Source organism: Tasmannia lanceolata, unplaced genomic scaffold (genome assembly GCF_043159265.1).
Source record: "Tasmannia lanceolata isolate RefF3 unplaced genomic scaffold, GAP_Taslan_0.1 ptg000018l, whole genome shotgun sequence".
Lineage (NCBI taxonomy): Eukaryota > Viridiplantae > Streptophyta > Magnoliopsida > Canellales > Winteraceae > Tasmannia > Tasmannia lanceolata.
The window spans coordinates 14,596,477-14,620,874 of NW_027518695.1; the positions used below are offsets into that span (position 1 = coordinate 14,596,477).

At 37.3% G+C, this 24,398-nt stretch overlaps 3 protein-coding genes across 3 annotated transcripts; 2 read left to right on the plus strand and 1 right to left on the minus strand.

Moving 5' to 3' along the window:
- Positions 1 to 10,219: 10,219 nt before the first annotated feature.
- LOC143850082 (uncharacterized) lies at positions 10,220 to 11,256 on the plus strand. The gene is made up of 4 exons (XM_077359395.1): positions 10,220 to 10,555; positions 10,664 to 10,864; positions 10,967 to 11,059; positions 11,149 to 11,256. Exons 1-4 carry the CDS (start codon positions 10,220 to 10,222, stop codon positions 11,254 to 11,256), a joined length of 738 nt encoding a protein of 245 aa, XP_077215510.1.
- A 137-nt stretch (positions 11,257 to 11,393) lies between these two features.
- LOC143849587 (uncharacterized) lies at positions 11,394 to 12,997 on the plus strand. Its single transcript, XM_077358650.1, has 5 exons — positions 11,394 to 11,604; positions 11,714 to 12,028; positions 12,132 to 12,203; positions 12,663 to 12,734; positions 12,837 to 12,997. Exons 1-5 carry the CDS (start codon positions 11,560 to 11,562, stop codon positions 12,987 to 12,989), a joined length of 657 nt encoding a protein of 218 aa, XP_077214765.1. The 5' UTR covers positions 11,394 to 11,559; the 3' UTR covers positions 12,990 to 12,997.
- Positions 12,998 to 20,493: 7,496 nt separating this feature from the next.
- Positions 20,494 to 20,946, minus strand: LOC143850083 (uncharacterized). Its single transcript, XM_077359396.1, has one exon. It carries the CDS (start codon positions 20,944 to 20,946, stop codon positions 20,494 to 20,496), a length of 453 nt encoding a protein of 150 aa, XP_077215511.1.
- Positions 20,947 to 24,398: the final 3,452 nt, after the last annotated feature.

Here is a 24,398-nt window from a genome sequence, read left to right on the forward strand (position 1 = left end):
CTGATGGTGTCTTGGCCTTGTCCCCAGTCTCATTCCGATCCGGCTCTTAGTAGTTCAAGATGACTTCATTTTATAAAAGTTTTTTTGTTGTGCATTCTTAAATTTCATGAAAGCTTGTGAAATTATTATTCCCCACGACTATACTATTTAGTTTTTAATTAACGGATTCATAATATTGCATTTCTATTGTGCAAAGATTTGAGGATTATTCTTCAGTAATTTCTGAGTTTTGTCTAATAGATATCTAAATTTTCCTATCTTTGTGTCTCAACAAAATTGAAAACATTTTTATCACGTGTTCAAAATAAAATAAAATTGAAAACTTATTCTAAATATCGTTTTGCTATGTGCTATCATCATACCCCCATTTCAAAGAACCACCTATTCAAATTTCCAATCTAATGTTATGGGTATTTCCCTTTTGGCACATTCATGTGGTTGTGAGCCACCCGTTAACCGTGCCTTTACGTGAATACAAGGATTTGGTTTGATTTTGTATATAAAAATGGAGTGTCCAGGGCTTAGCTTAATTTTTTTTTTGTTTGGGACTAAAATCTAAGAATTAGGTTTCGGGCAGGATAGTATTACTAATCCTATGTTGAAAATTCCCTCATGAAGCAAATTCCTTGTTTTGTCCTTGATGTGAGTCCAAAACCGAATATTGGACTCAAAGTTACATTTTACCTTATCAAAATCTAAAACAAACTGGTCCAAAACCTTAGGCTATGTTTGGAATGCCAAAATCAAGAATTGTTGTCCACATCCTATTTCAATTCCTATTCTGGTTCCCGATAAACTCAATGCAAAAAAATTAAAAAAAAAACTAATTCAAAAAAATCTAATAAAAATTTCATTCCAGAATTAAAATACCACATCTTGGGACGGGAAACACATTTCCCTTTTAATTATATTAAGATGTCATTTCTACCCTTAATTATGTTCATTTTTTCGAAGTAATTAGGCCATGTTTGGATTGTAGGAATTTTCTGGGAAAGTTAGGACAGGAAAAATATTCCTAAAATTTCTTACATTTTTATATAAGAAAAATATAACATGAACCAATCCTATTCAATTTTTAATTAAAATGGACCTTCGATTTATGATAATATTTTCTAAATTAACCATAATAATATCATCTCTCTAAATCATGGAAAGAAATTTCCAGAAGAAAAAATTTCCCACCAGAAATCTTTTTCTTGCAATCCAAACAGGGCCTAAAGGTTACCCGAAATTAGAATCGGAATTGGATCCCGATTCTAGTGCCTCATTCTTGCAATGGAATCACAAGCGAAGTATATATCTTGGAGGATACGAGTACGTTAATTCCAATGCCTTCGAAACACACCCGAAATCCTTAACGTATCTTCGTCGATTTGGGTATGTTGATTCTTGCAATCTAAAAAATCTAAAAAAATCTTTATTAAATCCGCTATTTTTTGTAGGGAGGGCGCATTATAAATAGCTTCACCATCAAACGAGAGGAGAAACAGAGCATAATGAGTTCTTCTTCCAACACCAACAACCTCTCCATCGACCCTCCCTATCTCAAAACCAATTCTTTTCCTTCCCTTGCCAGAGCCTGGAAGATTTCCAACAAAAAACCAACCTCATTCCTCACATCCCACAATCTTTATTCAAACCCTATAATTGGGCAAATTCTAAAAGCATAAGCATGGACTGGAATCTGACCACTAAGCGAATTCCTGTCACCGATCAGATCACTCAGCTCCGAACTCCTTCCTTTCCTCTGTTTCCGTTTCTCTTTATCATTCTTGTCCTCATCAGTACCGCTCAATTTCAAATCCACATTCTCAAAGTAATTACCGTAAATGTATTCATGCGTATACCCATTTTCTGGTGAAGAATCCGACCACTAGACAAAATCCCATCGCTTATCAGATCTCCCAGCCCCAAATTCCCACCTTGTCTCCGTTTCTGTTCCTCCTCCTCATCGTTCTTATCATCGTCAGAACCGCTAAATTCGAGTTCCACTCTCTCATAGTATTGTTCGTAAATATGCTCCCGCGTATACTCATTTTCTTGATCAAAGAGGATTATATGGCCGTGCCAGTGCCACACTCGATAATCTCTTTCTTCATTGAATCCAACGCATATGCGGTGATCTCCAATAGTAACACCCTCCCTAGAATTAGGGTTCAGGGTCTCGATCCTCCCGTTATCAATTCTCCGAATAATCTCCCTCTCTATCTTCGATTCTTCTTTGGCAAGCCATTGAAGGTTGTTGCAAGAGGTGTTGTGGAGGCTGTTGTAAGAACTCATGCTTGCCCTGTTATTAATGCACTTGGATGGGAGCACTGCTTTAGCTGATATTTGGAAGGGCACCATTTAGTTTGGCATTCCTAAATATATAATACGCCAAAATATGCTCTCAGTATCAGCAAATATTTTACCTGTGTCCAGAAAGATACGGGTAAGGCCGTACAAGTTTTGTATATATAGAGCAGAGACGGAGGAGTGGGGGCAATTGACCCCCGAATTTTTTTTGGAGGAGTCTTACCTACTTACTTAAAATGACAAAATTACCTTTACCCCTCTTTGATTTTTAATTTATTGCAAAGAGAGACACAATTCTAATTCATTTACCAAACCCATTAGCGGAAAATTTTCCTTTTCAAAATGGATCTCCACTCCCATCTCTTTAATTTTCCCTCTCTCAAGGCGTCTAGTTTCCCCTATCCGACGATGACGGCTAAACACCCCCCCCCCCCCGCTCTCTCTCTCTCTCTCTCTCAAATCCCCGATTGAATATGGCATTACTTGTATGGCTCATGTGTCAAAAATGACAGTTTCTAGGGGGGAAAGGATTAGCAAAAATTGATCATGGTTTTGGGGCCTAAAAAGATTTCATGATCAATGTCGTGGGTTTTTTTTGACTGGATTTTTTGAATGGATTCCTTCTTGCTGATGGTTTTAAATTTTCTGAATCTCTGCAAATTGTCAAGTGCATTTTTTCCATTTGAATTACAAAATTTATTGAAAATAAGATTCTTCTAAGTTTTTCTTAGTTCTGACAATGTTGAATGTTTCACATTTAGTTACTCCTGATAATTTTGAACTTAGGTGATTGTGTAATTTTATTTTTCTCCGAGGCTGTCTGTGAGAGATACGTCCTGAATTTTCCCTAATCTAGTCATAAATTTCATGAAAGTATCTTAGTGAGTTCAAGATCACTTCATTTTCTAAAAGTGTTTTGTTGTTCATTCTTTAATTCGAAGGAAGCCTGTGAAATTATTATTCCCAATGACTATACTTTTAGTTCTTTAATTAACGGATCCGTAACATTTGGGTTTCTATTGTGCTTGGTTTTAAAGATTACTCCTCAATTTCTGAGATTTAATAGATATCTGCATTTTCCTATCTTCGTCTCTCAACAAAATTGAAAACCATTTTTTTATCAAGTGTTTAAAAAAAAAAAGGAGAAATATTGAAAGCTTGTTCTAAATATCATTTTGGCACGTGTTATTATCATTTTCTACACTCCGGCAGTTTCAAAAATCCAAAAGAGACTCTTATTCAAATTTCCAATTTAATGTCTTGGGTCTTTTTCTTTTGGCACACTCAAGTTGTTCAAAACTAAATTTGGACTCAAATTTAAATTTGGGACTTACTATCCATTATCAAAATCTAAAACAAAGGGAGCCTAAACACCCTATTTCAATTCCTAGTCTACTTCTCCGTAAACTAAATAGAAAAAAAATTAAAATAAAAAATTTAAGAGGGATGCTAGACTGAAGGGAGCCCTTGCAAAAACCATTTACAAGGGCGCCCCCAGTGGTCTATCTCAAGAAATGCATTTATAATGGCACTGAAAATTAGGGATCCCTTCCAAAAACCAGTTACAAGCACCAATGGGGGCGCCATTGTAACTTGTTTTTTTTTGTAAGGCCGCCCTTCAGTCTATCATTCCTCATTCCCATTAAAAATTTCATTCCGTCCAGCAAAATCAGAATACCCCATCTTGGGGGCCAGAAACAGATTCCAAAATTTCCCTTCAATGTCATTCCTACATCTAATTCTGTTCTTTTTTTTTCTTTTTTTCCAGTCATGCGGAATTGCAAGGGAACGCACGCGAAATCCAAATGTATCTTGCTAGATGCGGAAACCCACGCGAAATCCAAATATATCTTGCTAGATACAGAATCCCACGCCAAATCCAAATATATCTTGCCAGATACGAAAACCCACGCGAAAATCCAAACATATATCTTGGTGGATACGAGGATGCTTTTCTTGGCATTTGGACCATTATATATATGGAGGAAAGAGCACCCTTTCAAATATCAGCTAAACATGGGTTCTTACAACACCCATCACAGCTCCTCCTCTAACAAACTTCAAAGGCTTTCCAGGGAGGGCATTACTATTGGAGATCACGGTATATGCGTTGGGTTCCATGAAGAAAGAAATTATCTGGCGTGGCAGTGGCACGGCCACATAATCCTCTCTGATCAAGAAAATGGGTATACACGGAAACATATTTATGGACATTACTATGAGAGAGTGGAACTCGAATTTAGCTGTTCTGACGATGATAAGAAGGATGAGGAGGAGGAACAGAAACGGAGACGAGGTGGGGATTTGGGATTTCGTCCAGTGGTCGGATTCTTCATGGAATCGGAATTTGGGTTCATCGAAATAAGGTATAGGTTTTTCTTTCTGTATATTTTTTTGTATCTATTTGTAATGGGGTTAAAATCACCCTTGTTGGGGTTTCCATGATTTTCAGTTTTGGGATTAATATATTTGTCCCCATATAAAGCTTTTTTAATATAAAATAATTGTGGGTTATTTTCAGTTTTCTTGGAATTTTGTAGTAATATACATGCTCGTTTGTTTGATGGGATTTGCTAGCGTCCATTGCCTAGCATGCATCGCAGATGGTCTGTCGCATGTCGGCTGAGCCACCTCATGAATGAAGACAGAAGCTGCTGTAAAGTGAGCCTATGTGGCTGGTCCGACATGCAACAGACCATCTGCGATGGACCCTATGCGATGGACGCTAGCAAATCCCTTGTTTGATATTATGATTCGTAGGCATGTAACAATGAGAAGTGGAATGTGTTTACTATACAATGGTTACAATATAGAACTTCTAAAACTGGCAGAGGACTTTCTAGTAATGTGAATGTGAGTATGGTCTAACCATATATGTTAATTATCCACTTTCTAGTAATGTGAATGTGAGTATGGCCCTCGATTGCATGGCTCTCTATATGTATGTGCGTGATTTTTGACATTTTAGTCTGTGACTAACTTGAATTTTCTCTAATCAGGGAAATAACTCTGATCACCATTGATATCTTGGTGGAGACGTGTGATATTATTGGAAATCCTGAGATTTTTAGGGGACTTCACACAGCCTTCAATGCAAACTCGGTGTTTCCCCACGTGATCCTCAACAATTCTACAATCAACAGCCACAGCTGGGAGGGACACCCTTTCATTCCGTTCCAATTCTGGCTCCACCTCTCCGGACTTTCCCTTCTATAAGTGGAGGGGTGAACGTATCTGCTCTTTGCTCTCAAGTCAGGTTTATGTACCGAGAGTACGCAATTCTCAAAGCCGCATTCATAAGTATGCAGGAAGAATTCGATGAACGTGTGACATATGTACAGTAATCTTGGCCGTTGCTTTGGTTGGCTACAAAGATCATTCTGATAGGACTACCTCAACATCTGCTAAAAGTTATCTCTCTCAGGATCATTCCATTTTTCCCCTACGCATTTAGCATTAAAAATTGAAAAGGCGTGCGGCGGAACTAAGTCAAATGACGCACTTTTTAAGGTGTTGTTATGGCCTCAAACCATGAATTGTGAAATACTTGTGTCCTGTTTGTTTCGGTAGAGAGGTTGGTTCTTGGTTCTAGAAGACGATGCTTTATCCATGTCTATAATTGGAATTCTTGAAGGAACGTGTAGTCCAAAGAGTCTTTATTGCACTATTTATGATCGTAGTTTTTTATTTCTCTCTTTTTATACTTCTTCAACAGATTTATTGACCATTAGAAGATATATGAAATGGACAAGAGTTGGATGAACAAGAAAAGGTATAACGCGAATCATACGCTTGGTTAAATTTTCAAGTCCTGTTTATAGAATTTGTAAATTTTTTATAGATAACGCTAGTTTTATTGGATTATGTAGGAATACAGTTGAATATGTGAATGGGATAAAGGAATTTCTAATATATGCTTTCAATAACTGTGTTGATGGGAAGATCTTGTGCCCATGTACCAGATGTGTTTGCTCCTACCGGGTGAATGCTAAAACGGCAAAGGAGCATTTATTTTGGAGGGGAATGATGAAGAATTATACAACTTGCGTTTTCCATGGAGAAAAATCATCACATTATACCTCTACTAGCCGGAATAGTGTGGTTGAAGAAGAGGATTCGAATGACGACATGCATGAGATGTTGGATGACATGCAAGAAGCTATGCAAGGTAGAAATCCAACAAATGAAGATAGAGGGGAGGGGGGTGTTGATGAAGCAGGTCTTTCATTTTACAATTTGTTAAGGGACGCCGAACAAGAGTTGTACCCTGGTTCTAAGATGTTTACGAAGTTGTCTTTTATAGTTGAGTTGTTTCACATTAAGTGCTTATGTGGATGGAGTGATAAATCATTCAACATGTTACTAGATTTGTTAAAGCGTGCTTTTCCTGAGGGCGTATTATTGCCGAAGAACATGTATGAAACGAAGAAAATCATTCGGGAATTGGGACTCCATTACGACATGATTGATGCATGCCCGAACGATTGTATGTTATATTGGAGAGAGACCGCCAATCTTACCTCATGTTACAAATGTGGTATCTCGAGATGGAAAACGGTTGAGAACAACTCAGATAATGAGGGAATAGATTCGTGCAAGAAAGGAAAGAAAATTGCTGCAAAGGTTCTTCGCCATTTCCCTTTGAAACAAAGGCTTCAGATGCTATTCATGTCATCAAAAACAGCGGCCTACATGAGATGGCATGATGAGGGCAGGAAGGAAGACGGTGTATTAAGACATCCTGCTGATTCCCCAGCATGGCAAGATTTTGACGTACAACATGAAGGGTTTAGTTTGGAGACTCGCAATGTTCGTCTTGGGTTAGCAAGCGACGGGTTCAATCCATTCAGGACCATGAGCATTACACACAGCACATGGGCCGTCATTCTTATTCCTTATAATTTGCCACCATGGATGTGTATGAAGCAACCCTATATGATGATGTCTTTGCTTATCCCTGGCCCACATTCACCTGGTAATGCAATTGATGTGTACTTGCAACCTTTGATTGAAGAGCTTAAGGAACTTTGGGTGCATGGGGTGGATACTTATGACCACTCACGAAAGGAATCTTTTAGAATGCGTGCAGCACTTCTATGGACTATTAGTGATTTTCCCGCTTATGCTATGTTGTCAGGATGGAGCACTAAAGGGGAAAAGGCTTGTCCTTGTTGCAATGTTGACACATGTTCTCAGTGGTTGACCCATGGAAGGAAGTTTTGTTACATGGGCCACCGGCGATTTCTACCAGAAGATCATAAATTTCGAGCAAATAGAAACCAATTCAACGGTGAACAAGAATGGAGATCTCCACCAAGAAGGCTGTATGGTTCTGATGTGTTGAAGCAACTACAGGGCTTAAAATTCACATTAGGGAAGGGTCAAAAGAGGAAGAGACAAGAGAAATCGCCGAGGAAGAAAAAATTTCCGAAGAAGAAAAGTTCAACGGAGAATAAAAATTCACCGAAGAAGAAAAAATTACCAAAGATTACACTATTACTGGGGCCGAAAAAATGGGTGAAGAAGAAAAACCCACCGTGGAAGAAAAAAAGTATCTTCTTTGAGTTGCCATATTGGGAAACTCTTCTTTTGCCTCACAATCTTGATGTGATGCATATTGAGAGGAATGTGGGCGACAAAGTGGTCGGTACATTGTTGAATATTACAGGAAAAACAAAGGACACTGAAGAAGCTCGTCTCGATCTAGAAGAAATGTCTCTAAGGTCAAGGGATAGCTTCACGATGAGTAGGAAACAAAAGAAAATTTTTTGCGAAGTGTTAAAGCGAGTGAAGGTCCCAGATGGGTATGCTGCTAATATTTCAAGATGTGTCAATCTTGAATCACTGAAGATTTCAGGACTAAAGAGCCACGATTTTCATGTTCTGATGCAACAATTACTCCCATTAGCTATACGACCAACGTTGCCAAAGAAAGTCAGTTCAGTCCTCATTGATTTATGTAATTTCTTCAAGGAGTTGTGTTCTAAAGTTTCGACGGGAGAACAGTTCGAAAGACTATCATCTCAGATTGCCGTGACTCTTTGTTGTCTCGAGACTATATTTCCCCCTGGTTTTTTTGATATTATGGTGCACTTACCCATTCATTTAGCATATGAGGCTAAACTAGCTGGACCTGTACACTACCGCTGGATGTACCCCGTCGAGAGGTAAATATTATTAAGTCTATTAGTTGTCATTTTAATGGTAGTGTTTCAACGTCTAAAATAAAGATAAATCTATATCGTAACGTCACAGGTACCTCCTCACGCTAAAGTCATATGTGCGCAATAGAAGTCGTCCTGAGGGATCAATTGCAGAAGGGTACCTAGCGGGCGAATGCCTCACCTTTTGCTCGAGGTACTTGCAGAGTGTTGAGACACGTTTCAACCGACCATTGAGGAATGACGACAATAGGGCGCATGTAGCCGAAGAACATGTGTGGGGTGTGTTTTCCCACACAGGTCGTTTGTTTGGTGGTCCCAACATTGATGATCTAGATGAAGCCACATTGACACTAGCACATAGATATGTGTTAGACAACTGCAATGAGATCAGTGAATTCCATCTGTGAGTTAATTTCTCAACTTAGCAAATCTATCTAATGTTGTCGAATCGATTATATCACCTCTGAAACTTAGACATCTTTACAATTTATATGTAGTGCACATATCGATGCCATTCGGGAGCAACATCCCCGTGGCCAACAATGGGACATAGAACGCATTCATAATACAGAATTTCCGGAATGGTTTAAAGGCCAAGTAAGTAAATAATATAATAGTTTCATTGTAATCAAATGTTAATATGCACCTAATTAATTTTCATAGTATTGAAATGTTATGCTTAATTAATAGGTTCAGAAGTTGCGGGATGAGGGGAATGAGCCAGTGTCGAAAAATCTTCGGTGGTTGGCGCGTGGTCCATCACCAAGGGTAAAGAACTACAATGGTTGTCTCATAAACGGTTTTCGTTTTCATACCAAGATGCTCGAGAGGAAAAGGAGGACGCAGAATAGTGGCGTCATTTTGGTTGCGAGAACCCCAAACTATTCAAGTAGAAAAGACAAAAACCCCATTCATGCGGACAAAAGTTACTATGGTGTTTTGACAGATATTTTTGAATTAGACTATTGTGGAAGCAGAAAAGCACTGCTATTCAAATGTGAATGGGCTGACTATCAAGCTGATAGGGGTGTTAAGAAGGACCCCCTTGGATTCACCCTTGTCAATTTAAAGCATTGTCGCAAGGATGATCCTTTTGTGTTGGCAGCTCAAGTACATCAAGTTTTCTACGTACAAGATCCCACAAATATAGATTGGTATGTGGTTAAGAAGACGACACCTAGGGACTTCTTTGATACAGAAGAGGAAGAATGTAGGGATGATTTTGAGACTGTCGATGCGAGCGAGGCACCACTTACTGATGATCTTATAGATATTTGGGAAACGTCGGAGTGAAGATGGGGCATATATTGTTGCGATGTTTATATCTTTTTGTAATGAAGACACTTGTTTGATACTTAAGACATGTTTATGACAGTTGGTTCTAATACGCCGATTTTTGCCTTGTTTTGATTGTTGGAATTGATTGGAATACTTAAGCACACTTTTTATTATGGAAATATGTCGATTGTTTGCATTTTCTTTTCCCTTTGAGCCAATTTTGATGAACTATTTAGATTTTTTAGTACAGATTTCGACCACTGAATCTTGGCCAATTACATTGACAAAAATAATCAAGGAGGAAGCAGGCATTTCATATCCCCATCCACATTTTATGTAAGTGATTTAAAAACATATTATCATATTTTTCTTTATTCTTATGGTTATCTTGGTTCATTATTATGATAAATGAGCATGCATACTGTTATGATGAATTTTGTCCACTACAGCTTCACAGTATGAAAAGAGGCAGGGAGTTAAATATGTCACAGGTTCAAGAAGAGGGGGTCATCGAAGCCCAGGAATCCCATCAACATGACTCAATGGACTTACAACATGTGGCATCGGAACCCCAAGAGGAGACCTCATCGAAAAGTAAGAAAAAGAGAGGACCCACAAAATTGGACTATTTATTCAAGATGGAAGGTCGCTTTACTGTGAAACTAAATGCATACAACCAAGTAGTTGGAAAAAATGCTGGCAAATGTGGAAAGTTCTTGGGTATTATTGCTAAGACTGGGACTTTACTACCCATTGACGTGTTTTCTTGGAAAAATATGCCGGAATCTAATAAAGAGGATGCATGGAGTACATTATTGGTATGTATTAGGAGATAAAGTTGATTATCCTTCTATAGTGAATATATTATTTTATCTTATGCTGTAACTATATCTTAACCATGCCACTTTTAATTTTGATATATGTAGGAAAAGTTTGATGTTCCAGAAGATGGAAAAGAATGGGCGATGAGCCAATTAAATGAAAAATGGAAGGACCACAAGTACCAACTAAGAAGAAAATACTTCAATGAAACAAGTGATGAAGTGATTTTTCCACCTCAGCCTAATAAGATTGTCGAGTCACAATACATTAAGTTGTGGGAACATTGGAAGAGTGATGAGTTCAAGGTATTTATATAGTTCTTAATTAACTATTGAAAGGGTGATTTTCTTAATGATATTGGAAGGGTGACCTTCCCAACTAATTAGACTATGAACTCGATATTGCAGGCTCAAAGCACAAAAAATACTTCAAATCGCAATCAGTCTTGGACACCACATACGGGTGGATCTAAGGCATTCGCTGTTATTACCGAGGAAATGGTAACTTTTAATTTGAATATTTGTTCTTTCTTGAATTTGCAATTGATCTTAATTAATAAACCTTAATTTTTCTTCTATGTTGATGATAGGAGGAAAAGACGAAGAAACCATATGGGTGGGATGAATTATGGATCATGACCCATACTCACAGTGATGGGACCTTTGTTGAAAATTCAAGCGATGCTATTGTATGTTAATAATGTGCATACCAAACGGTTCACTTTCATTCCTCACTTGTTGATAAGGCAGTCTTTAACAATTTATTTGCATTCTTATTGTAGGCAAAAATACGCGAGCTTCAGGAAACACAACCAATGGAGATCTCACAGTGTAACCTGGCTTCCAAAGACGACATCCTCAGCAAAGCTTTGGGTCCGGATAAACATGGTCGTGTTCGTTGTTTAGGGCCGGGCCCAACCCCATCTTCTCTATGGGGGAAAAAACCCCGTCGTGAGACAAGTAAGTCTAGATGTGAGGTATTAGAGAAGGAATTAGCCGCGATGAAAGAGGAGATGAGGCAGATGAAAGACATATTCATGCAAAATGTAAGTATTCATAGTTATATTATGGTTTATATTTGTTGGGAAGTGATATATCCGCTCCTTTTATGTATATGGCATACAAATGTATGATTTTTTTATTAATTAATGGTAGGGTATTATTGGAGGGGAACATAATTCACCGAATCAACTGCACTCGTCTGTTGCAAGTCGCATTGATCAGCCTAATGCTATGGACAGTCCTCCTATTACTCCTCATATTGTTCTTCCTACTCACGTTGCTCCCCTTTCCGCTCCTATTGACTCTAGTATTCCCTCTGTTCTTCAAAGGCCTCTTTTTGTTCCTGCTACTACTAATTCTCCAATTGCTCTTCCTACCAATCTTCATGTTCCTATTGCTCGGCATACCACTCTTGTTGGTGCTAACACTCCTCGTGCTTCACCTCGGACTAAGGCTCGTAATAACCAGGTATTTATATTTTTTGTTGTGCAAGTTTAAGTACATGATAGTTCTTATTACTGATTGAATGAAGTTCTTATGTGCACCATATTTATGATTTAATTATTTTCAGATTCAGCATACCGCTCCTGTTGCTGCTAAGACTCCTCGTTCTTCACCTCAGACTAAGGCTCGTAATAACCAGGTATTTATATTTTTTTTGTTATGCAAGTTTAAGTACATGATAGTTCTTATTACTGATTAAATGAAGTTCTTATGTGCACCATATTTATGATTTAATTATTTTCAGATTCAGCATACCGCTCCTGTTGCTGCTAAGACTCCTCGTTCTTCACCTCAGACTAAGGTTCGTAATAACCAGGTATTTATATATTTTTTGTTATGCAAGTTTAAGTACATGATAATTCTTATTACTGATTAAATGAAGTTCTTATGTGCACCATATTTATGATTTAATTATTTTCAGATTCAGCATACCGCTCCTATTGCTGCTAAGACTCCTCGTTCTTCACCTCAGACTAAGGCTCGTAATAACCAGGTATTTATATTGTTTTTGTTATGCAAGTTTAAGTATATGATAGTTCTTATTACTGATTGAATGAAGTTCTTATGTGCACCATATTTATGATTTAATTATTTTCAGATTCAGCATACCGCTCCTGTTGCTGCTAAGACTCCTCGTGCTTCACCTCAGACTAAGGATCGTAATAACCAGGTATTTTTTTTTTTTTTGTCCAAGTTTAAATATATGGTAGTTCTTATTAGTGAATGAATGAAGTTCTTATGGGCACCATATTTATGACTTAATTGTTTTCAGATTCATGTATGTATTCCCTGTAAGTTGATGAATTTTGAAGGCGATGCTGTGGCAAAAGGGTTCCTCAAAAGTGAAGATCCCAACCAAATTGTAGGGGGAAAAAAATTGGGTGAGGGATGGTGTGAAGTAACGATCAATGGAGGTATATCCTGAAAAGCAAAGTTGCCAAGATCGTATGGAAAACTTAAAGTCATCGGCGATGTCTTAGGAAGTAACGTTGCTTGGCCTCGTGCATTTGTAAGTGTATAATTTGTTTTGAAAGGCAATTTAAATTCTTAAAATGGGTTTACTTTATATGCATTTGTTCATTTATACATGGTATGTGTTTGTAGGTTAAATTGTTAACTCGCAAATGATAATTGGAATTGACGAGATGATGAAGAGGAGATGAAGAAGATGATGAAGAGAGGAGAAGATAAAGAATGTTGACCAATATATAATATTTTGTTTTGATATGGTTGGGAACAATGTAGCTACTATTTTGTTTTGATGTGGTTGGGCACTTTGTTTTTATGTGGATGGGAATAATATAGTATTTTGTTTTGATATGTGGTTCGGAACATATATTGTAGTATTTTATTGATGGAACAATTATAAGATGTTAGCTATGGACGAATCGTGAATTCATAAATATTCTAAATTTAGATAACTTTTTTTTATTTTTATATGTTGTGGGAAATGGGTGTTATAATAGAAATTTTGATAATATGTTTAGATTGTTTGTGGAAAGTACATGTATCATATAGGTCACAAGAAATGGTTATTTATAATGGATTTTAAAAAAAAAAATTGAGAAGTCTATCCCTACAGATTTTATTTTGCATTTATGCAGGGAAAGAACCTTTTAGCTACGGCTGAGTTTAACTTATCTGTAGGGAAAAGTGCCTTTTTCCTACTTTTTTCCTGAAAATATGTAGGGAAAAACTCCTTTTGCCTACTTGTTTTTTACCAATCCGTAGGGAAATCCCTCTTTTCCCTACGGTTTTTTAAATTTTAGTAAGGAAAACTAATTGGAAAAAATATTTTACCTACAGTTTTTATATATTCCGTATGGAGAAACACCATTTTAACTACGGATTTTATGAAACACCGTAGGGAAAATCACATTATCCCTACGGATGTTCTGGATATTTAGTAGGGATAAACACACCTTTACCTACGGCGTTATGCATTTACGTAGGGAATGTTCAACACTTCCCCTACGGATTATTCCGTAGGTAAAAGTAGTATATCCCTACGGCACACAAAATCCGTAGGGAAAAGGCTTTCCCTACCCCCACCTAGCCTACGGAAGGTGGGATGGGCAAAATCCGTAGGGAAAGGTCTATCCCTACGGAGTTTGATACTTTTCCCTACGGTTTTTTCCGTAGGGAAAGGCCGGTTTTGTTGTAGTGGCATCAAGTTTTCCCTATCCGACGGTGACGGCTAAGGCCTAAGGTATGCTCTCTCTCTCTCTCTCTCTCTCTCTCTCAAACCCCCTATTGAATATGGCAGTACTTGTATGGCTTGTGTGCTGAAAATGGTAGCAAAAATTGACATGGTTTTGGGGCCTAAAAAGATTTCATGATCATGATTTTTTATTTTTTTTGGATCTAGGGTTTCATGATCAAGGTTGTGGGTTATTTTTGACTGGATTATACCTATTGAATTGAATGGATTCCTGCTTGCTGAAGTTTTTGAATTTTCTGGATCTCTGCATATTTCAAGTGCATTTTTTCAATTTGAGTTCCAAAATTTCTTCAAAATAGGATAATTCTGAGTGTATTTAGTTCTAATAATGTTGAATGTTTCACATTCAATTGCTCATGATTTTGAACTTCAATAATTGTGTAATTTTTTTTTCTCCAAGCTGTCTCTGAGAGATACATCCTTGAATTTTTCCTAATCTAATTATAAATTTCATGAAAGTATCTTAGTGAGTTCAAGATCACTTCATTTTCTAAAATCTATTTGTTGTGCATTCTTTAATTTTAAGAAGCTTATGGAATTATTATTTCCCATGATTATATTTTTGGCCTTTAATTAACAAATCCGTAACATTTGTGTTTCTTTTGTGCTTAGTTTTGAGGATTATTTCTCAATTGTTGAGATCTAATAGATATCCACATTTTCCTATCTCCATGTGTCAACAAAATTGAAAACCTGTTTATCAAGTGTTAAAAAAAAAAAAAAAGGAAGAAAAATATTGAAAGCTTGTTCTAAATATCATTTTACTACGTGTTATTATCATTTTCTATTTTGTCTCTAAAATTCAAAAGAGACTAGCTACTATTCAAATTTCCAATCTAATGTTTTATGTCTATCTCTTTTGGCACACTTAAAAGTTGTTGTGAGTCACCCACTGAGGCCCAGATTATTACAACCGATCGTGACTGCGAAACTGATTGTTGGACTCAAATTTAAACATAATTTTGATTCCAATAATCGGTTGGGCACTCATAATTGGGTGTCATAATCTTAAACGAACAGGGCCTAATTGTGCCTTGGTGTGAATATATGAATTTGTTTTGATTTTGCATATAAAATCGAAAATGTAGGAGACTTAGGTTATATTTTTGTGTTTGGGACTTAAATCTAAGAATTAGGTTTCGGATAGTATTAATGTGGATTGTCTGTTGAAAATGAGTTTATTAGGAAAAATGATTAACTATTTCGGTGGATATTATAATAATATTTTATTGAACTCAGATTTACATTTACTTTTGAGTCCAATACTTGGCTTGGGACTCACAATCCGTTCTCAAAATCTAAAACAAACGCCCCCTAAACCTTAAGGTTGTGTTTGGATGATTGAAATCAGGAAAAAGAGTCGATGAGGAAAAAATAAAATAAGAAAGATGATTCCTAGACTCAAGGGCGCCCTTGCAAAATAGAGAGGAAAGGGCACTCCATTGGTCCATGTCATTTTTACTCAACCGGGATTTTTTCCCTTTTAGCACATATATTATGATGTGGACCAATTGGAGCACCCTTTCGGCTTTATTCTGTAACGGCACCCTTAAGTCTAGCGTTCCACAATAAAAAAAGAATTAAAAAAAAAAGAGAGAGAGAGGAAAGATAGACTGAAGGGCGCCTTGGCAAAAAACCAGTTACAAGGACACTCCTATTGCTCCTTATAAGCAAAGTGCATTGATGATTACAGTTGTCAACGTTATTTTCATATTTCTTTTGTGTAACTTTCTTGCTGGGGACCAATGAGAGTTATGTTTTTGGAAGGGTGCCCTTCAGTCTATCATTCCTCTAAAAAAAATCTAATAAAAATTTCATTCCGAAATAACATCTTGCTTTGTACCTCTAATTCTCTTCTGTTGTTTTTTCCAACCAGTCATGCGGAATTGCAACGGGAACGCACGCGAAATCCAGATATATCTTGATGGATAGGGGTACGCCTATTGTTGGGTTCATAAAATCTTTGCCGATAGTGAGAGCATACTTTGGAGCATTATAAATAGAGGAATGCCAAACTAAAGGGCGTTCTTGCAAATATCAGCTAAAAGATCTTCCCCATCCAAGAACATTAATACCAAGAGCAAAAATGGCCTCTTCAATAGCAACAACAACTCCTCATCTAAGCGTCTTACCAACGAAGAATTGAGGCTAGAGAGGGAGATTATTAGGATAATCGATAGTGGGAATACCGAGTACCTAAACCCTAATTCTCCTCAGGGCGTTATAATTGGTGATCACCATATATACATTGCATTCCATGTTGATAGGAATTCAGACTATCCGGTGTGGCTAGGGCTGCAACTCGGGTCGGGTTTGAAGAACCCAACCCTACCCGAGAAATATCTTGGGTCGGGTCGGGTCGGGTTTTTTTCCAAAAAACCCACGATTCCCAAACCCGGCCTACCCATGATAAATATCGGGTCGGGTCGGGTCGGATTTTTAAACGTTGACGCAATTTTTTAAGGAAAACTCTTGTTTGGCAAGGCAACTCAACTCATATAAGTAGAAAAACTCAAGCATGGCAAACTCTATAGTGCATTAACTAATAACTAGTCCAAATAGAATAAATTGATGCATTACCATTTGAAAATGATTATACTCATATGAGATAAACAACAAACTATTTAGTTGAAACTTGAAACCATAGAGCTAAAGGGGGGAAACGAACAAAAGATGGAAATAGTCCCTGTGATTGCGTGCGTGCGTGAGTTTTACTTTTAAGTTTTCACTTTTAAAGTAACAAAGTTTTAGAGAGAAAAAAATACACATTATAACTTAAGTAACTCGGGTTGGGTCGAGCCCCTTCAAACCCGGCTCGAACCGAGATTCATGCGGGCTTTTGGATCGTAGATCCGGCTAGACCCGAAACCCGAGAAACATGAACCCAACCCAAGCTATTTTCGGGTTGGATCGATGCGGGTCTTGTAAAACCCGACCCAAGTTGCAGCCCTAGGTGTGGCAGTGGCACGACCACATTATCCTCTCCGATGAGGAGAATGGGTATAGGCGGGAACACATTTATGGACATTATTATGAGAGATTGGATTCCTAATTCGGTATGAATGACGGAAACGAGAATTACGATGAGGAGAATAAGAAATGAAGCCGAGCCATGAATTTGGGGCTGGGCTATCTAATTGGCGATGCAAGTTCGTTCAGTGGTAGGATTCTTGACCGGAATCGGAATGTGGGTTCGTCATCGAAATAAAGTATAGGGTTTTTTTTCTGTATTTTTTTGTATTTTTTTATTTACCGGAGGGGCTGGTTTGCGGTTGTATTTTGTTTGTGATGGGGGGTTAAAAATACCCTTGTTGGGGTTTCCTTAATTTTACAGTTTTCTCTTAAATGGGATTAATATATTTGCCCCCATATAAAGGTTTTTTTATATGAATTAATTTTGGTTTTTTTTCGGTTTCTGGGAATTTTGTAGTAATATGATATTAACATTCATAGGCATGTAAAGATGAGAAGTGGAAGAACTTTGCCGGAATGTGAATGTGAGCATGGTCTAACCATATGTGTTAATTATCAATATTTATGGTTAGATAATAGAACATATTTTGACTGGCAGGAACATTTTCTTGAAATGTTGATGTGGGTATTGTATAAACAAATTCGTTAAAATTATATTCAGCGTGGAGTTTGGAGATTCTAATTTTAGGTAAACACTTGTGATTCCAGTTCACTAGAACTAGTATTCTAGTTTTTGAGGGCACAACCTATTTAGGCTCTGGCCCATCTAATGGACGGTTTGGATCATCCTATGGTGTGGGCCATACCACACTTTTTAATAAAGTGAGGAGTGTGATCATCAAAATATGGTAGTAGTGATATCATTTCCTTTTTTTTTAATAAATAAATGAATTATGGTTTATTTTCAAGGATTTTGTAGTAATTTGCATGTCCATTTGTTTAATATTAAGATTCATGGGCATGTAAAGATGAGAATTGGAAGGTGTTTACTTGTACTAGTGTATGGTACTATGGTTGGATTGTAGGACTTCTAAAACTGCAGAGCATGGTATAAACATAGGTATTACTACTATAAATTTCATTGTTACTTTGTTATGCGCAAGGATATACGCTTAAATACCCAAGAAAATATAAAGTATGCACCTTCCTCTTGTTTTTCTTGTTTGCTATTAGTGTTCATCACGGCTATATTGCATTTTTTTTTCAGACCCTTGCGTAAAGCACTAAATAGTCGGCAATATGTGAATGTCTAATAAAACGTTGAATAGGAGAATAACTCATGGGTATTTGCAATTGATCTAATGAGCCTCACAGCCTCACAGGGCGACTCCGTGAGGCTTACAAAAAAGTTAAACAGTTGTTCACTTGTTTGAAGTTACAAAGGACTTTATTTTTAGCAATGCATTTATGATAGACAAAGGTTCACTTGGTTTCTTTTAAGGATTTGTCATCCATCTCATCCATAGATGGTATGACACTTGGAAATTCACTGTTCAGTAGGTGAAGGTGCCCCTTTTGGGAGCTAATGATGGAGAACCCTCTTTTTTTTCTGAAATCACGAGCTTCTTCGTTGCTTATTAGAGGTTTGTACACCTATGGTTGTCAAAATTCGGCTTGCCATTTGGAATTAACGCACTCATCATTATGGGTCACACGAACCTTCAATGATGTGAGGGAAACAATGTGGGGATGGCTCTTTTGGTCTCTTCAGCCATAACATTGACGAGTGAATTGAAATACTGTGGACAAAAAAGGCCACAAAAAGTTATGCTATGCCACTCCAAAATATTTGCAAGAGTGTAACGCTTCCCCTGTCAAGTTGGTGCATGAATATCTATTGCATTCGTAGGTGTTAACTTACCAACTTCTCCAAAAGCTTATACTTTAACAATAGGGAAACCGATTCAGAAAGTATGTGATAGCTCGTCGATTACCATAAATTATGTCCATAAATGTTAAAGTAACGCCATCTCCAACAGCATAAGCTTATGGAGTAACTGGTAGTTTCACATGGTATCAGAGCAAAGGTCCTTAGTTCAAACCTCCCAGATAACAAAAATACACATGCAATGGCCATACCCAAAAGAGGGACACATGTGCCACGTGTAAGCCAACCCTAGAAAGAGGGGCCACACGTGAGGGGGAGTGTTAAAGTAATGCCATCTCCAACAACTTAAGTAACCGGTAGTTTCAAAATAAATTAATGAATGTTCCCTTTTTAATAATTTTTAGTGTATTACATATCATATAGGCTTAGAAATAGTCAAGTCAAAAACTTGTTTTCTGTTTCTTAATGAATTATGTAGAACATCTTTAATCCATGTACAAAGTCCAACACTCAAAAGGGAAAAGGAGAAGGAAGAGAGAAAGAAGAAAATTATCTCTAATTGATCAACTTTGGAGGACTGAAAATGTTTTATTTTATTTGTTGATTGAGGGAATATTAGGGTATTTAATTCAGTTTAAGGAACTTTTTTAAAATGCAGAAATTAGAAACAAGAAATCTGAAATTTAAAATATGATCTCCCCAATTTCAAATACGACCGTTGTATCAATCTAAAATTTAGACCGATGCGGTTCAACACTAAGAAAATCAACCACGTCCTATTTCAATTCATATCCTGGTTCCCTATCAACTCAATGTAAAAAATTAAAATAAAAATTTGATTTAAAAAAATCTAATAAAATTTTCATTCTGGAATCAGAATACCACATCATGGAGCGGGAAACACATTTCCCCTTTAATTCTGCTCTGAAGTCATTTCTAACCCTAATTCTGTTCATTTTTCAAACTAATTAGAGTTATCTAGAATCAGAATCAGAATTGGACCCCGATTCCAGTGCCTCATTCTTGCAATGGAATCACAAGCGAATTATATATCTTGGAGGATACGAGTAAGTTAATTCCAATGCCTTCGAAACACACCCGAAATCCTTAACATATCTTTGTTGATTCGAGTATGCTATTCGTGCAATCTAAAAAAATCCTAAAATATATTTGTTCAATTTGCCATTTTTTGCAGGGATGGCGCATTATAAATAGCTTCACCATCAAAAGTGAGGAGAAACAAAGCACAATGAGTTCTTCATCGGACACCAACAACCTCTCCTTCGACCCTCCCTTTCTCAAAACCAATTCCTTTCCTTCCCCTGTCAGAGTGGAAGATTTCCGGCAAGAAACCATCCTCATTCCTTACATTCCCCAATCTTTATACAAACCCTATAATTGAGCAAATTATGACGACATAAGAATGGCCATATATGGAATCTGACCACTAAGCGAACTCGTATCTCCGATCAGATTGCCCAGCCCCAAATTCATGGCTCGGCTCTGTTTTTTATTCTCCTCCTCATCATTCTCGTTTTTGTCATTACCGCCAAATTTGAAATCCACTCTCTCATCATAATGTCCGTAGAAATACTCACACATATACCCATTTTGGTCATCGAAGAGGATTATGTGGCCGTGCCACTGCCACACCTGATGGTCTAAATCCCACTCATCACAGAAAGCAATGTATATATGGTGATCTCTGATTGTAACGCCCTGAGGAGAATTAGGGTTTAGAGTCTCGGTCTTCCCACTATCGATTATCCTAATATTCTCCTTCTCTAGCTTCCATTCTTCGTTGGCAAGACACTGGAGGTAGTCACAGGAGGAGTTGTTGTTGCTGTTGTAAGAACCCATATTTGCTATGTTATTAATGCACTTGAATGGGAGCCCTTGTAGCTAATATTTGCAAGGGCGACTTTAAAGTGACATTCCTCAATATATAATGCTCCAAAATATGCTCTCGCTATCGGTAAAGATTTTACCTCTATCCACGAAGATACGGGTAAGGCCCTGCTTGTTTTGCATTCTTAGCAGAGCGAGTGGGGGCAATTGAACCCCTGGAAATTTTTGGATGAGTCATACCTACTTACTTAAAATGTCAAAATTACCTTTACCCCTCTTCGATTTTTAATTTACTACAAAGAGAGACACAATTCTAATTCATTTCCAAAACCCATTAGCGGAAAATTTTCCTTTGCAAAATTGATCTCCACTCCCATCTCTTCGATTTCCCCTCTCTCAAGGCGTCTAGTTTTCCCTATCGACGGTGACGGCTAAGCCCTAAGGTATGCTCTCTCTCTCTCTCTCTCTCTCTCTCTCTCTCTCTCTCTCTCTCTCTCATATGGTAGTTCTTATATGGCTCGTGTGTTGAAAATGGTAGCAAAAAATGACATGGTTTTGGGGCTTAAAAAGATTTCATGATCATGGTTTTCCTTTTTCCGGATCTAGGGTTTCATGATCAAGGTTATGGTTTATTGATTTTACCTATTAAATCGAATGGATTCCTTCTTGATGAAGGTTTTGAATTTTCTGGATCTCTACATAATTCAAGTGCATTTTCTCAATTTGAGTTCCAAAATTTCTTTAAAATAGGATTCTTCTGAGTTTTTCTTATTTCTGATAATGTTGAATGTTTCAGATTCAATTACTCTTCATGATTTGAACTTTAGTGATTGTGTACTTTTATTTTTCTCTAGGCTTTCTCTGAGAGATACATCTCTGAATTTTTCCTAATCTAATCATAAGTTTCATGAAAGTATCTTAGTGAGTTCAAAATAACTCCATTTTCTAAAAGCTTTTTGTTGTGCATTCTTTAATTCTAAGAAAGCTTATGAAATTATTATTTCCCATGACTATGCTTATTGATCTTTAATTCACAGATCTGTAACATTTGGGTTTCTATTGTGCTTAGTTTTGAGGACTATTTCTCAATTGCTGAGATGTAATAGATATCCACATTTTCCTATCTCTGTGTCTCAACAAAATTGAAAACCGGTTTATCAATTGTTCAAAAAGAGAAAAAGAAAATTATTGAAAGCTTGTTCTAAATATTATTTTGCTACGTGTTATTCTTATTTTCTCCTTTGTTTCAAAAATTCAAAAGAGACTCCTATTCAAATTTCCAATCTAATGTTTTGTGTCTTTCTCTTTTGGCACACTCAAGTTTTTGTGAGGCACCCACTAATTGTGCCTTTGCGTGAATATAAGAATTTGTTTTGATTTTGTATATAAAATCGGAAATGTACGAGGCTTAGGTTAGGTTTTTGTGTATGGGACTTAAATCTAAGAATTAGGTTTCTGATAGTATTAATGTGGATTGTCAGTTGAAAATGACAGTTTATTAGGAAAAGCTATTAGCTATTTTGGTGGATATTATAATAATTTATGGATTATTGTATAAAAACCATTGTCCACCCCTGCTCGAGCAAATTCCTAGCCTGGCGTGTGTCCAAAACTGATTACTAGACTCAAATTTACATTTACTTTTGAGTCCAATAATAGGTTTGGGACTCACAATCTGTTATCAAAATCAAACGGGGCCTAAACCTTATGCTTTATTTGGATTGCCAAAATCAGGAATATATTGGAGTCGATGCCCTATTTCAATTCCTAATCAGGTTCCAATAAACTCAATGTAAAATATTAAAATAAAAAAGAGGAATTCTAGATTCAAGGGCGCCCTTGCAAATAGAGCGAAAAGGGCTCTCCCTTTGGTCCACATCATGTTTGCAACCCAGATTTTTTCCTTTTAAGCACATTTAAATGATGTGGACCAATTGGAGGAACCTTTCAGCTTTATTTTGCATGGGCGCCCTTGAGTCTACTGTTCCTCAATAAAAAACTAATTCTAAAAAAGAGAAAGATAGACTGAAGGGTGCCTTGCAAAAAAACCAGTTACAACGGTGCTCTTATTGCTCCTTATAATCCAAGTGCATTGATGATTACAGTTGTCAACGTTGCATTTTTTTTGGGAAATATTATCAGCACTACTGTATTTTGATGAGGGGCACTCCTCACTTTATTAAAAGTACGGTATGGCCGCACCATAGGATGATCCAAAACCGTCCATTAGATATACCAAAGTATAAATAGGTTGTGCCCCAAAAATTATTTTCATAGGTTGATCCTAACCCTCCTATCTATAGAGGTTTAGGATCAACCCTCTATTATTCATATCAGAGGGTTAGGATCAGCCTATGGAAATTATATTTGGGGCACTACCTATTTAGACTGGCCCATCTAATGGATGGTTTGAATCATCCTATGGTGCGGACCATACCATACTTTTAATAAAGTGAGGAGTGTCCTCATCAAAATACAGTAGTGCTGACAACATTTCCCTTGTTTTTGTGCAATTTTCTTGCTGGGGACCAATGAGGGCGCCCTTGTGACTGGTTTTTTGCAAGGGTGCCCTTCAGTCCATCATTCCTCTCAAAAAAATCTAATAAAAATCTCATTCCTCTCTGAAATAACATGGAAGAAACAGATTCCAACATTTCCCCTTTCATTCTGCTTATTTCTATTCTACCTCTAATTCTGTTCGTTTTTTTTTTCCAACCAGCCATGACTCAAGAGGAATTGCAATGGGAACGCACGTGAAATCCAAATATATCTTGTTGGATACGGAAACCCACGCCAAATCCTTACATATATCTTCATAGATACGGGTTATGCCTATTCTTGCCATCATAAAATCTTTCCCGATTGTGAGAGCATAATTTCGCCCACTATTAATCGAATGCCAAACTAAAGGGCGCACTTTCAATTGTCAGCTAAAAGAGCTCTCCCATAGTCCCTCCCAAGTGCATTAATAACCTACCAAACATGGCTTCTTACAACAGCAACAACAACACCACCTACTGACAGAGGCTTACCAACGAAGAATGGAGGCTAGAGAGCGAGATTATTCGAATAATCGACAGTGGGAAGACCGAGTCTCTAAACCCGAATTCTCCTCAGGGCGTTACAATTGGAGTTCACCATATCTATATTGCATTCTATGATGAGAGGGCTTCAGACTATCGGGTGTGGCAGTGGCACGGACACATAATCCTCTCCGATGACCAAAATGAGTATAGGCGTGAATACATTTACGGTCATTATTATGAGAGAATGGAATTCAAATTCGGCGGTAATGACGAAAATGAGAATGACGATGAGGAGAATCAGAAACGGAGCCCAGCCATCAATTTGGGGCTGGGCAATCTGATTGGCGATGCTGTGAGTTCGTCTAGTGGTCAGATTCTTCACCGGAATCGGAATTTGGGTTCATCATCTAAATAAGCTATAGGGTTTTCTCTCTCTAT

Excerpts from the sequence above, each read along its gene's own strand:
- LOC143850083 (XM_077359396.1), bottom strand. The coding sequence starts at position 20,946 with ATGGGTTCTTACAACAGCAACAACAACTCCTCCTGTGACTACCTCCAG.
- LOC143850082 (XM_077359395.1), top strand. The coding sequence starts at position 10,220 with ATGTCACAGGTTCAAGAAGAGGGGGTCATCGAAGCCCAGGAATCCCAT. Across the intron at positions 10,865-10,966 it reads GGAAGAGTGATGAGTTCAAG|GCTCAAAGCACAAAAAATAC; the intron begins GTATTTATATAG and ends TCGATATTGCAG. Across the intron at positions 11,060-11,148 it reads CTGTTATTACCGAGGAAATG|GAGGAAAAGACGAAGAAACC; the intron begins GTAACTTTTAAT and ends TGTTGATGATAG.
- LOC143849587 (XM_077358650.1), top strand. The coding sequence starts at position 11,560 with ATGAAAGAGGAGATGAGGCAGATGAAAGACATATTCATGCAAAAT. Across the intron at positions 12,029-12,131 it reads CTAAGGCTCGTAATAACCAG|ATTCAGCATACCGCTCCTGT; the intron begins GTATTTATATTT and ends AATTATTTTCAG. Across the intron at positions 12,204-12,662 it reads CTAAGGCTCGTAATAACCAG|ATTCAGCATACCGCTCCTGT; the intron begins GTATTTATATTT and ends AATTATTTTCAG.